This window comes from Somniosus microcephalus, chromosome 2 (assembly GCF_052327205.1).
Source record: "Somniosus microcephalus isolate GS21.2 chromosome 2, FLI_Smic_1.0, whole genome shotgun sequence".
In the NCBI taxonomy this organism is placed as follows: domain Eukaryota; kingdom Metazoa; phylum Chordata; class Chondrichthyes; order Squaliformes; family Somniosidae; genus Somniosus; species Somniosus microcephalus.
Genome location: NC_140988.1, coordinates 138211911 through 138225455, shown reverse-complemented (window position 1 = coordinate 138225455; position 13545 = coordinate 138211911). Strand labels below are relative to the sequence as shown.

Genomic DNA, 13545 nt, shown 5'->3' with positions numbered 1-13545 from the left:
AGTGTGAAGCCCTGATCTTGGCTGCACTGCCTCCCATGGTCGATTAGCCCTTACAGTGTGTAAAGTGTTGAATATGCGTGTGAGTTTCATGAAAGGCCCATAGGTGTTGGATGAGGGCTGGGCATTGGGGCTTTCAGGGCCCTTTGGCCATAAAGTGAGGTGGACATGCAGGGATGAAGAGGATACTGAAAAGGGTACTCACCCTGACGACCCGAGTGAGGTCGTTGAACTTCTTCCTGCATTGCACAGGGGTCCTAGGCACCATGCTGCTGGAGGTCACTCTGTGAGCCACCTCCCTCCAAGCTTTTCGATATTCGTTGGGCAGCGGCCTCCTGCCACTGTCCAGAAACAGGATAGATCGCCTGCACTCCACCGTGCCAACCAGAACCTGCAGGGCCCCCTCACTGAACCGCTGCGCTCGCTCCCTGGCCCTTTCCATGGTCCTAGGTGTTAGAATGTGGCAGCAGGTCTGTCCAGGCCGAGAATCAGGGCTCCGATGAGCAGGGTGTGGCTGCAATCCAAGGTCGAACCTCCCCTTTAAGAGCTGACCGGCGCCAGCGTGACTGCGTGCAATCGCTAACTGGCCGTACCTGCGCTGCGCCCGCCCTCGGTGGTAGCGCCTTGCTTCTCCGGCTTAGCGCCTTAAGACAGTCGTGCAGCGCCTGTTTTAGCGCTCCAAGCACCTCCTGGGGTGAAGCAGGTCAATTTAGCAGTAGGTGGCGATAATTTGCGCCGGGCGCTAAATTTCACGCCCGCTCGAGTATAACGCCCCAAACGTGGCGATACTGAATTTCTCCCCCTAAGTGTTTTAAACAAAAATTTAATTTTTTGAAAAAAATAATTGAAGTTTTTACGGGGCTAAAAATAAACGTACCTTTTTTTAAAAAGTATTTTTAAATGATAAATCAGTGAAAACATTTTTTTAAAACTTTTTTTCAACTCATCATGGTAAAAGCAGGCCTTACGCTTGCTTTTACCAGGTGTAAGAATTCTAAGGGTTTTCTGCAGGCGGAGGGTGTCCAAAAAGCTGAACTATCCACCCGCAGGGACCCTTCTCCAGGGCAGCTGGAGGATCTGTCAAGGCCATTCTTGACAGATCGGAAATGTCGGTTTTCAGCGCATGCGCTGTGCATGCCTGAAATCGGCATTCCCGATGTCCTTACGGGTAGGTACACAGCACGTACTCACCCATAGGGATCGGAATATCTGGGCCAATATTTATCAGTTTGTGACATGGGGTAAGAATTTCTCTGGTCTCTATGTGTAGTGATATTGTAAATGCATTAATGAAAATATCCTCATCAGTATTTCTAGTGAAATGACAAACACATTAAAAATGAAAAGATTTATGACTTTGCAGTCGACATCAAACAGAGGAACCTTCATGAATGCACTTACAATATTGATAACAGAGGCTAGAACAATTCTTACCTTTATATTTTTAGCTGCAACTGACTCACATACTAAAGTCTTTTAAATCAATTTGGAACCATCAGGACAGTTTGCTAATAATCTACTGCTCTATAATGTTCAGAAGAAACCTGGGCATAGAAATTTGTGGACTTACCACTCTCCGTTAAGGTACATTTCTTGAAAAAAAATGGCGGCCGCCTCATTCCGCCAGCCTCTGCCACGGGACTCAGCAGGTGCCATTTTGGTGAGGGCCAGAGTGTTGATGTTAGCAATACAAATCAGCAGGCCGTGACGTCAGTCAGCGTCAATGCCAATTTGACGCCCCGTCTGCAAACTTAAAGACCGTTTCGCTGACTTTAACGCTGGGTCCTAAGCACGCTCAGAAAAGCGAGAGTAGAGCAGACCTACAGAGTTGCTGTCAGCGCCTCTTAAAGGGACACACACATCTTTCAGTTAAGTTTGGATTTAAGCTTTTGGACTGGATTTTTTATTTTTTATTGAAGTAGTGCTTTGTTGCAATAGATGTTAAAAGTTTTTAAAGTGTGCAGGGAGTGCTTCTGGACACTTGCAAGGCTTCGGATGGTAAAGGAAGGCCTAGAGAAGACATAAATGCGAGAAATACTCTGCAAGTCAGGCAGCATCCATGGAGAGAGAAAAAGATTTCACGTCTCAGGTCGAGATGCTGCCTGACCTGCAGAATATTTCCAGCATTTTCTGCTTTTATTTCAGATTTACAGCATTCACTCGCAGAGGGAAGAGGAAGAAGCAGAAGAAGAAGAAGCAGAAGGAAGGATGCATGCCAGAGAGACCCTTTCTGGCCAGGATTTCTTTTTAAAATTCATTCATGGAATGTGGACTTCGCTGGCAAAGCCAGCATTTATTGCCCACCCCTAATTGCCCTTGAGAAGGTGGTGGTGAGCCACCTTCTTGAACCGCTGCAGAGCATGTGGTGAAGGTACTCCCATAGTGCTGTTAGGAAGTTCCAGGATTTGGACCCAGCGACGATGAAGGAATGGCGATATATTTCCAAGTCAGGATGGTGTGCAACTAGGAGGGGAACTTGGTGTTCCCATGTGCCTGCTGCCCTTGTCCTTATAGTTGGTCGAGATTGTGGGTTTGGGAGCTGCTGCCGAAGAAGCCTTGGCGAGTTGCTGCAGTGTATCTTGTAGATGGTACACACTGCAGCCACGGTGCGCCAGTGGTGGAGGAAGTGAATGCTTGAGGTGGTGGATGAGGTGCCAATCAAGCGGCTGCTTTGTCCTGGATGGAGCTGGACTTATCCAGGCAAGTGGAGAGTATTCCATCACACTCCAGACTTGTGACTTGTAAATGGTGGAAAGGCTGTGGGGACTCAGGAGGTGAGACACTCGCCGCAGAATACCCAACCTCTGACCTGCTCTTGTTGCCACAGTATTTTTGTGGCTCGTCCAGTTAAGTTTCTGGTCAATGGTTACCTCCAGGATGTTGATGGGATTCAGCAATGATAATGCCGTTGAATGTCAAGGGGCGATGGTTAAGACTCTCGCTTGCTAGAGGTAGTCATTGCCTGGCACTTGTGTGGCACAAAAGTTACTTGCCACTTATAAGCCCAAGCCTGAATGTCATCCAGGTCTTGCTGCATGCAGGCATGGACTGCTTCATTATCCGAGGAATTGCAAATGGCACTGAACACTGTGCAGTCATTAGCGAACATCCCCACTTCCGACCTTATGTTGGAGGGAAGGTCATTGATGAAGCAGCTGAAGATGGTTGGGCCTAGGACACTGCCCTGAGGAACTCCTGCAGCAATGTCCTGGGGCTGAGATGATTGACCTCCAACAACCACAAACATCTTCCTTTGTGCTAGGTATGACTCCAGCCAGTGGAAAGTTTTCCCCCTGGTTCCCATTGACTTCAATTTTACTAGGGCTCCTTGATGCCACACTCAGTCAAATGCTGCCTTGATGTCAAGGGCAGTCTCTCTCACCTCACCTCTGCAATTCAGCTCTTTTGCCCATGTTTGGACCAAGGCTGTAATGAGGTCTGGAACCCAAACTGAGCATCGGTGAGCAGGTTGTTGGTGAGTAAGTGCGATAGCACTGTCGATGACACCTTCCATCACTTTGCTGATGATTGAGAGTAGACTGATGGGGCGGTAATTGGCTGGATTCGATTTGTCCTGATTTTTGTGGACAGGACATACCTGGGCAGTTTTCCACATTGTCATGTAGATGCCAGTGTTGTAGCTGTACTGGAACAGCTCAGCTAGAGGTGTAGCTAGTTCTGGAGCACAAGTCTTCAGCACGACAGCCAGGATGTTGTCGGCGTCCATAGCCTTTGCTATATTCAGTGCGCTCAGCCATTTCTTGATATCATGAGGAATAAATCGAATTGGCTGAAGACTGGGTTCTGTGATGGTGGGGACCTCAGGAGGAGGCCGATATGTATCATCCACTCGGCACTTCTGGCTGAAGATGGTTGCAAACGTTTCAGCCTTGTCTTTTGCACTCACGTGCTGGCCTCTGCTATCATTGAGGATGGTGATGTTCATGGAGCCTCCTCCTCCCGTTAGTTGTTTAATTCACGACTGAATGTAGCAGGACTGCAGAGCTTTGATCTGATCTGGCGATTGTACGATCGCTTAGCTCTGTCTAAAGCATGCTGCTTCCTCTGTTTAGCATGCATGCAGTCCTGTGTTGCAGATTCCCCAGGTTGGCACCTCATTTTTAGGTATGCCTAGTGCTGATCCTGGCAAGCTCTTTTGCACTCCTCATTGAACCAGAGTTGGTCCCCTGGCTTGATGGTTATGGTAGAGTGAGGGATATGCCAGGTCATGAGATTACAGATTGTGGTGGAATACAATTCTGCTGCTGCTGATGGCCCACAGCGCCTCATGGATGCCCAGTTTTGAGCTGCTCGATGTGTTCTGAATCTATCCCATTTAGCATGGTGGTAGTGCCACACAACACGATGGAGGGTGTCCTCAGTGTGAAGACGGGACTTTGTCTGCGCAAGGACTGTGCGGTGGTCACTGCTACCAATGCTGTCATGGACAGATGCATCTGTGACAGATAGATTGGTGAAGACGAGGTCATGTAGGTTTTTCCCTTGTGTTGGTTCTCTCACCACCTGCCACAAGCCCAGTCCTCAGGACTCGGCCAGCTCGGTCAGTAGTGGTGCTACCAAGCCATTCTTGGTGATGGACATTGAAGTCTCCCACCCAGAGTACATTCTCAGTGCTTCTTCTAAGTGGTGCTCAACATGGAGGAGTACTGATTCATCAGCTGAGGGAGGGCAGTAGGTGGTAATCAGCAGGAGGTTTCCTTGCCCCCAAAGCCATGAGACTTTTTTGGGTCCAGAGTCAATGTTGAGGACTCCCAGGGCTACTCCCTCCTGACTGTATACCATTATGCCGCCACCCCTGGTGGGTCTGTCCTTCTGGTGGGTGAAAAATATGATTCTGTGAGTATGACTATGTCAGGCTGTTGCTTGACTAGTCTGTGGGACAGCTCTCCCAATTTTGGCACAATCCCCAGATGTTAGTGAGGAGGACTGACTGGGCTGGGTGTGCCGTTCTCGTGTCTGAAGCCAGTGCCGAAGTCAATGCGGTGGTCTGTTCATTTTTATTGTTATCATTGTTTTTTGTAGTGGTTTGTCACAACTGAGTGGCTTGTTAGGCAGTTAAGAGTCAACCAAATTACAGTGGGTTTGGAGTCACATATGGCCAGACCAGGGGAGGACAGCAGATTTCCTTCCCTAATGGACATTACTGAACCAGATGGTTTTATACGACAATCCGGTAGTTTCATAATCACCATTAATAATACCAGATTTATTTAACTGAATTTAAATTCCCTGGCCATTCCCAGGATGGAATCATTTGCCTGCAGTATCAGTGACTACAACCCCAATTCCTCTTTCAACATTTGTCCCACAACTTCTCTTCCCTCTGTTACTGACCATCACAGCATCCACTTGGCCACAATGCTGAAATAAAAGCCACCACAAAGCAAACTTTCCAATCCGACTTTATATATCTATCCATCCAATATGACATCAAGAAATCAACTCATCACCCTTATGCATTCCCTTAGTGGCTGTCTTTTGTATGCCTTTGCCTATCCTACTGATGTCACGCAGTGCTACCCCAGTGGTTGCAGCATGGCTAGTGACTTTCAGTGGGGGACACTGCAAATGCTCTTGCTGGTCGACCGTGAGGATCTGGTGGCTAGGAGTGTGAAATCGAGTGACGGTGTTTCTTCTTCTTCTTCTTCTTCTTCACTCTCCTCTCCCTTTTCTTGGTCAACCACTGGCTGGGTAGGCTGCACTTCTTGGGTGTGTGAAATGAGGAAGACACAAGGGTAGAGTTGTGGTGAGAAAGCAGGAAAGCAAGTGGTGCAAGCGAGAAGGAGGATAACGCATGAGGTTACCAGTATCTTGTATCCTTTCAGCCCCGCTGCTGGCCAAGGGCTCAGCCATACCCGTGCCAAGAATGGCCTGCACCGTCTCCTCCAAGGAGGTGGGGTGAAGCTAGGAATGGGAGATGTGCCTAGTGGTTGGTACAGATTGTTGGTAGGTGAGCGATTGCAGGGGAGGGTTAGGGTTAGAGCAGTTGTGCAAGGCTAGTGGTGCAATTGGTAGGAGACAGTTTTTGAAGATGCATTCACTGACCTTGATCACTGGTCTGAGGACATGAAGGTTCTTTGGGCACTGGAGCCAGGTTGTGGGGGTGACACTGCTGGCAGTGACGGCCTCGGTGATGTGGTCCCACATTGTTCTTTCTAGAGGGCCTCATGGCCCCTGTGGATAGAGGACCTTCTTCTTCTTAGGCAGTCCCTCGGAACCGAGGATGACTTGCTTCAACACTAAAAATGAATTCTCAAGTGATTGATGAGTCCAATACGGGATCTACGGTCTCTGTCACAGGTGGGGCAGACGGTGGTTGAAGGGGTGGGTGGGTGGAATGCTTGGGTTGACGTGCGCTCCTTCCGCTGTTTGTGCTTGGCTTCCGCTTGCTCCCGGCGAAGAGACTCGAGGTGTTCGGCGCCTTCCCGGATGCTTCTTCTCCACTTTGTGCGGTCTTGGGCCAGGGATTCCCAGGTGTTGGTGGGGATGTTGCACTTTTTCAAGGAGGCTTTGAGGGTGTCCTTGAAGCATTTCCTCTGCCCACCTGGGGCTCTCTTGCCATGTCGGAGCTCTGAGTAGAGCGCTTGTTTTGGGAGTCTCGTATCGGGCATGCGGACAATGTGGCCTGTCCATCGGAGCTGATCGAACGTGGTCAAAGCTTCGATTCTGGGGATGTTGGCCTGAGCGAGAACACTGACGTTGATGCGCCTATCCTGCCAATGGATTTGCTGGATCTTGCGGAGGCACCGTTGGTGGTACCTCTCCAGTGCTTTGAAGTGCCTGCTGTACATGGTCCATGTCTCTGAAGCATACAGGAGGGCGGGTATCACCACTGCTCTGTAGACCATGAGCTTGGTGCTGGGTTTGAGGTCCTAGTCTTCAAATACTCTCTTCCTCAGGCAACCGAAGGCTGCACTGGCACACTGAAGGCGGTGTTGAACTTCGTCATCGATGTCTGCCCTTGTTGACAGTAGGCTCCCGAGGTATGGAAAGTGGTCCATGTTGTTCAAGGCCTCGTCATGGATTTTGATAATCGGGGAGTAGTACTGAGTGGCGGGGGCAGGTTGGTAGTGGACCTTTGTCTTATGGATGTTTAGTGTAAGGCCCGTGCTCTCGTACGCTTCGGTGAAGGTACTAACGATGGTTTGGAGTTCGACATCGGAGTGTGTGCAGACACAAGCATCGTCTGCATACTATAATTCGATGACAGAGAATGGGACGGCCTTGGATCTGGACTGGAGGCAACGGAGGTTGAACAGTTTCCCATTTGTTCTGTAGATTAGCTCCACTCCAGTGGAGAGCTTACTGAGGGCGAGATGGAGCATTGCAGCCAGGAAGATCAGGACGAACGTTGGTGTGATGACACAGCCTTGCTTGACCCCGGTCCATATGTGAATTGGGTCTGTGGTGGGTCCGTTGGTCAGGATCACGGCTTGCATGTCGTCATGAAGCAGGCGGAGGATGGTGACAAACCTTTGAGGGCAGCTGAATTTGAGGAGGACACTCCATAATCCCTCACGGTTGATGGTATCGAAGGCCTTTGTGAGGTCAAAGAAGGCCATGTACAGCGGTTGGTGCTGTTCCCTGCATTTCTCCTGTAGTTGACGCGTGGTGAAGATCATGTCCATTGTGCCCCTTAGTGGGCGGAATCCGCATTGCGACTCTGGGAGGAGCTCTTCAGCCATTGGGAGAAGACAATTGAGGAGGATTCTTGCGATGACTGTGGGTAGAGGACCTCTCCTGCAGTGTTGACCCCCTGCACAAAGCTGGAGTGCTGTATGCGGTGCCCTTTCCCTGGCTTGTTGAGCTATTTGTGTTAGTGGTGAAGCATTTTTACCTTTCTTTTAGGTGGGGAAGGCAGTTCAGCTTTAAGAGCTGAAGACTGCCATTTGAGATTTATTTTTAATGTTTATTTTTTTTTCAGAAGGCAGTGAGCTCTAAGGGCTATTAACTGCCTATTTTTAAATTATTTTTAATTTTTAATTTAAAAATGCAGTTTTCCTTTAAGATAATGCCGTTCTTGCTTCAGGGAAGGTATGGCCATGCTATATTGGTGCCTCTTTTTGAGAGTAGTGCCGGAAAATGAGGGTTGCAAGTAAGTTTAGCGCTGCGCTAATTTAAATTAGCAGGCAGCACCAAAATACCGGTGCTGCCTGTGTTATGAATTTGGGTGGCCGTTAACTGCGGCCCATGGTGGCACCGGCAGGTTTTTGCTGTACTGGAATTTCTAGGCCATGTTCTTGATGTTAGTGCCTGAAATCTGTGACCATGTTACATAAGAATATAAGAAATAGGAGCAGGAGTAGGCCATTCAGCTCCTCGAGCCTGCTCCGCCATTCAATAAGATCATGGCTGATCTTCTACCTCATCTCCACTTTCCTGCACTATCCCCATATCCATTGATTTCCTTAATATCCAAAAGTCTATCGATCCCTGTCTTGAATACACTCAATGACTGAGCCTCCACAGCCCTCTGGGGTAGAGAGTTCCAAAGATTCACCACCCTCTGACCTTATCAAATGCCTTCTGAAAATCCAAATACACATCCACTGGTTCCCTCTTATCTATTCTTAACATTAACTTTTATGTAAGTGACAGGGGTAACTTTGAACTTTGCTGCCTGGATGGTTAACTGGCAGAGTGTATCACCCATTCATTGTAGAACCCGCCCAATTTTTATTCCATTGGTTTTAATGGAATGGTGCCGACATGAAGCACTATCGATTTTGAGGGCCTAGGTTTATAACCATGTCGTTCGTGGGCTGCAGGCACCAAATGGTTAACACGCTGGCTCCAGGCTGCTGCAATATCAGGTGGCCCAGAGAACGACTCGGCCAGTAGAAAGCTAGTTCTGGTGGGGGGTGCTGATCATCAAGGGAGGCAAGACGAGCACTCTTGCTCCTTCAGGTCCCACAAAAATAATTTTTAAACTTACCTTTTTGGTCTCCTCTTTGGCTGTATCACCAAGTAAAACTGGGCAGAGTGTGCATGGTGCACGCTCAATTATCCCCCAGAATGACATCGGAATCCTATGTACGTCATAGTAAACCCTGATTTATATATTCAGAGGGTCTACTGACTGAAACAGGCAAGGGCTCCAGCTGCCCAGCAGTAGACCCCTTTCAGGGTGGTGTCAGCTGGATCGGAAGTGGAAACAGAATGGTAAGTTTTCTCCTGTGAGAGCTACTGAAAATTTTCTCCTAATTGTTTGTTACTGTCATATGGCGTAATTTCAGCCCCTATATTCTTTCTCTTTTCTTGCTCTGATTTTCTTTATGTTCATTAGGGTGTAGGATGGCAATGTTGGAGGACAGAAGAGTTTATTCTACATTTTTTAGGTGGGGGTGAAATTCAGCTTGGGCGCAAAATGGGCAATAGCAAATCAACAGTCCGTTTTGTGCTCCGCCCGATTTTCTAATCTATCGACTTCGCTATACCTGGTTGCGTCTGTTTTCAAGCAGTGAGGTCTCATACACTTTAGCTTTGTGGAGGACAATCCCGCAAAACGTCAAATAGGCAGCAAAATCCTGAAAACAATTACAATAATGATCAGAACTCAACATCAGGAAAATACAGATATTATGAATTTAATTTCCACCTTCCAACTTTTCCTGAAATAACAACAGAAAATGCTGGAAACACTTCCAGCACTTTCTGTTGTTATTTCAGATTTCCAGCATCCGCGGTATTTTGCTATTGTTCTAACCTTTCCTATTGTGTACTTAAAGAAGTCAAGATTTAGACTTGAACCACAGGAGAATCAATTTACTCAGCAATTTAGACAGAAGAATAAAGCACAATAGCTAGCTTAACAAAGCTCTAAAGTCTAAATAATTAGTAATATATTGGATAAGCAGTATTAGTTAGATGGTAATTGTGATTTGACAGCTTCACTGTCTGACCAAACCACAAGTGGACCTGTTCAATTAAATTACATAGTCTCAGTTACAACCCACAGTATGTTTATTATTGCTATCCGGTCACACCTAGAACAATTTAGATTTCTAGCAGAGATTTTAATTTATAACCAAACGCTAGCAGTTTAATTAATTATAGCATTGATCTGCAGCAGCATTAGCAGGTATCCTCAATCAAATTCAACTAGCTACCAATTAGAAATTTCAGCTTGAAGAGCTAAAATTTATGCCCTGTTAAAGACTAATGATCATCTTAAATTTTTGCTACAACATATGGAACATATTCTTTGGTTTGTTTTTGAGAGAAGAAAGTATAGAGCTTCTGAATGGTGAAGTTCATGAATGAACATATGGGGGGGGGGATTTTAACATGGGTGAGCAGCTGGTATTTTAAATAGTTAATGAGGCTGGAAGCCTCGGATTTAACCTGCTTTGCAGGTTTTAATGTGGCTGGCCGGGTTTGGCGGGCCACAGGAAACCTGGCAGCTGCAGCGAGGCGAGGACAACCTCGGGGAGAAGGTAAGTGCCTTTACAGCACTCTTTGTGCGTCAGGAGGAGCAAGAGAGCCTCCTGCTGACCCCCCCCCCAAGCTCCCCCACCATCAGATGTCTCCTTCCCCCAATAAACCCACCCCTCCCCTTGGGATCAGACTGCCCTCCGGGGTCAGGAATCGGACCCCCCTTTGGGATTGCCCCCCGGGTCAGGGATCGGACGTCCCTGATCTTGCAGCCTCCTCCAGAGCGCTCCCTGCCCAACTGGAAGCTAAGCCTGTCCATCAGGTTGACTGCCGGGTGGGAATCCTGTCAGAGACAAAAGTCGTATGCTGTGGAGATAAAACTGCACAGCATGCGGGTAAAGCCAGACTTCCGGGTTTTTCATCTGAAACTCCGCCCACCTCGCCTATGTAACCCGCCCCAGTAAATATCCAGTTCATAATGTGTGGATCCTACATTCCTGTGAAAGACATTTTTACACATTTAAAAGTTAATGCCTACATAAAAATAACAACCTTGCATTTATATATTACCTTACTATATCTCAAAAATGTCCCAACATATTTCACATATAAATTAGATTTTGCACACAGCAGATCTAATAAGAACAATTGAATTCATCTGTTTTCCATGTTGATTGAGGGAGGAATGTTAGCCAGGATACCAAAGGGGTGATTCTGTAATCCAGAGCTCCCAATGACAAACGGAACTCACAGATAGCAGATTTCAGTCAATCACAGGTGCATAGCTCAAGATGTGCTCCCTTTGCCTGCCGTCCCCACTGGGAGCATTAAACCTTAGAATCATGTTGATAAAGCAAGCTCCTACTCTTTTTTGAATAGTGCTATGGGATCTTGAATCACAAGAACAAGTTAACAGCATCTCACTTTAACATCTCATCTCAAAGACAACATGGGGAAAAAGCTGGGGAGTGGGACTAAATTAGACAGCTCTTTCAAAGACGAAGCATTCCCTCAATACCATTAGCCTACATTCCGTACTCAAGTATTGGAGTGGAACTTGAAACTATAACCTCTGACTCTGAGGTCAATGTGCTATTAACTAAGTCAAGCTGACACTAGTAAAGACTAAAACATACTCCTGCTTGCCATTTAATGATGATGAGTATAGTATCCAAATCAGCTGTAGTGCCTCCCAGGGATAAATAGCCCAACAACACTGTTCAGGCTCACACTCAAAAATGCCCATTTGAGAAAGACACCAGGTGCCCATCACCTATGTGAAACTCTACCTCAGCACAATTCATACAAGATAAAAATTGAGCTGTTTCCAGAAAAAAAACTTTTCCTTCTTTCCACCTTTTAAGAACGTAAATTAAATTTACAAATATTTGCTTTCATTTATTTTGCTTTCTATTATACAGAGATACAAACAAACCTTACTGATTTACCAAAAAACAAACCTTGCATTGATCCAGCAGGTAATTAATGATCCCATTCTTGTGCTCGGATGACCTAGAAATTCGGTAGGCTTAGCGCCGCGTTTGAGGCGCTAGAGGGCCTAGCGCCGGAGTTATGGCCAGTTGAGAAATTCCCTGGGGCCCTAAATCGGCGTTGCACCGGTAGCGCTGCGCCGGCACCGATGACGTCATCGGTGTGCGCAGCGTCCCGGTTGCCGTGGTAACCCGGCCCCAAGCCGAAATTCAGCTCCGCCCGCCTCGCCCGTGGCAGGCGCAACTAAGACTCTGGCAACAGAGTCTTCCCCCAGTGTGCGCCGGCGCATAAAGGTGGAGCGGCGGCCGGCCGCGTTCCCGGCGGCCGCCTGCCCGCACCTCCCTTCCCGGACTCCTGCATTCCCCCCCCGCGGCCCTGATCAGTGTCTGATGCGAGCCCGGCACTTCCCCGAGGTGCCGGGCTCAGATGTCGGGTCAATCCGCCGGACAGTTGTCGGCTGCAGGCAGCTCCTCCTTAACAGGAGGAGGAGGCCTGCAGTTCCCCCGCCTGCCGCACCGCATCGGGTGCCGCAGCGGGGGATTAGCGCCAGGAAACCCAAGTTCACGCCCGTTTTGAGGCGCTAAAGGAGGGTTTTAGCGCCCGCCGCCGTCTGGGCCCGGCGCACCCGAATTTTCGTCGCGCGCTGCTGCATTACCGCTGGCGCAAACTTTCTGGCGCTACAGCCCTGGCAAGACCAGAACCCAATTTCTAGGCCATGATCTATTTGGCGTAATATTACTGGAATACATCTATAATTTAGAAATTGGTCACCTGCCCTGCTCCCCTTGTTTGCTGCATTATGTAACATAATAATTCCTTTTCATTCAAACAAAACAAGATTCGTTTCTCAAAACACAATAACCCGAACAGATGGACTGAGTAATCAACCTTAAATCATTGCATTTATTTTACCTTTTCATCTTTTTTGGTGAATGTTCCATTTGTTCCACATTTCTTGTTGATTGCTTGGGCAACACCAACAACCTGGTAAGACAGAACTGATTAAATAGAAACCAGATACATCTATGTGTGCAGTAAATCTAAAGAAAGTTAGCACCGCTGCATTTGGGAGTCTAAATTAACAATGGATACAGAGTACTTAACAGAGCACAATGAAATTCATGTAAATTTATTACTATTTTTGATTCCAATAAAATTATTACATTTAATATTTATTGTAACAGAATTTATGCACCTTATATTCAGAAATGGTAGAGAGGAGCTACCAATGGAGCCAAACTGACTTTAAACATGATTTTCCATTGAAAATGATCATATGAATCACTTTTTGGACCTTCAACTGAAACCAACCAAGTTGACTAGGTGGCTATAGATAACTTATTAATCATGGAAAAATAATAAGCCAAACTCTGTAGCAATAGTTTGCAATGAGAGATTTTTTTCAGCACTTTTAAATGAACCACTTCTTTCAGCTTTTGTTTTGCTAAAGTTAGGTGAACTAAGACACTGGGGTAGATTTTCCGATTGAACCTCCAGTCTGGCGTTAGTTGGGTGATGTGTTGTTAGCACTTGCCCAACTGTTACTGTACTTATCCAACATGATTTTCATTTACATAGTGTTGGCACTCCTCAGTTCCCAGCCCATATTGGGTCTGGCATTTGGAGCTCTATTTACAGGTGGTGATAGGTACATTTAAAGTG

General features: G+C 47.1%; 1 protein-coding gene across 4 annotated transcripts in view; it reads right to left on the bottom strand.

The window, feature by feature from the left end:
- Positions 1-13545, bottom strand: part of pde5ab (phosphodiesterase 5A, cGMP-specific, b) — a 216616-nt gene that overhangs the window by 136716 nt on the left and 66355 nt on the right. For all 4 annotated transcript variants that reach the window (XM_085962982.1, XM_085962974.1, XM_085962965.1 and 1 more), the window contains 2 exons: positions 12796-12867; positions 9456-9545 (listed from right to left, as the gene is read on the bottom strand). In XM_085962982.1, the coding sequence (XP_085819108.1) occupies positions 9456-9545; positions 12796-12867 (162 nt within the window). The remainder of the gene's footprint in view (positions 1-9455; positions 9546-12795; positions 12868-13545) is intronic.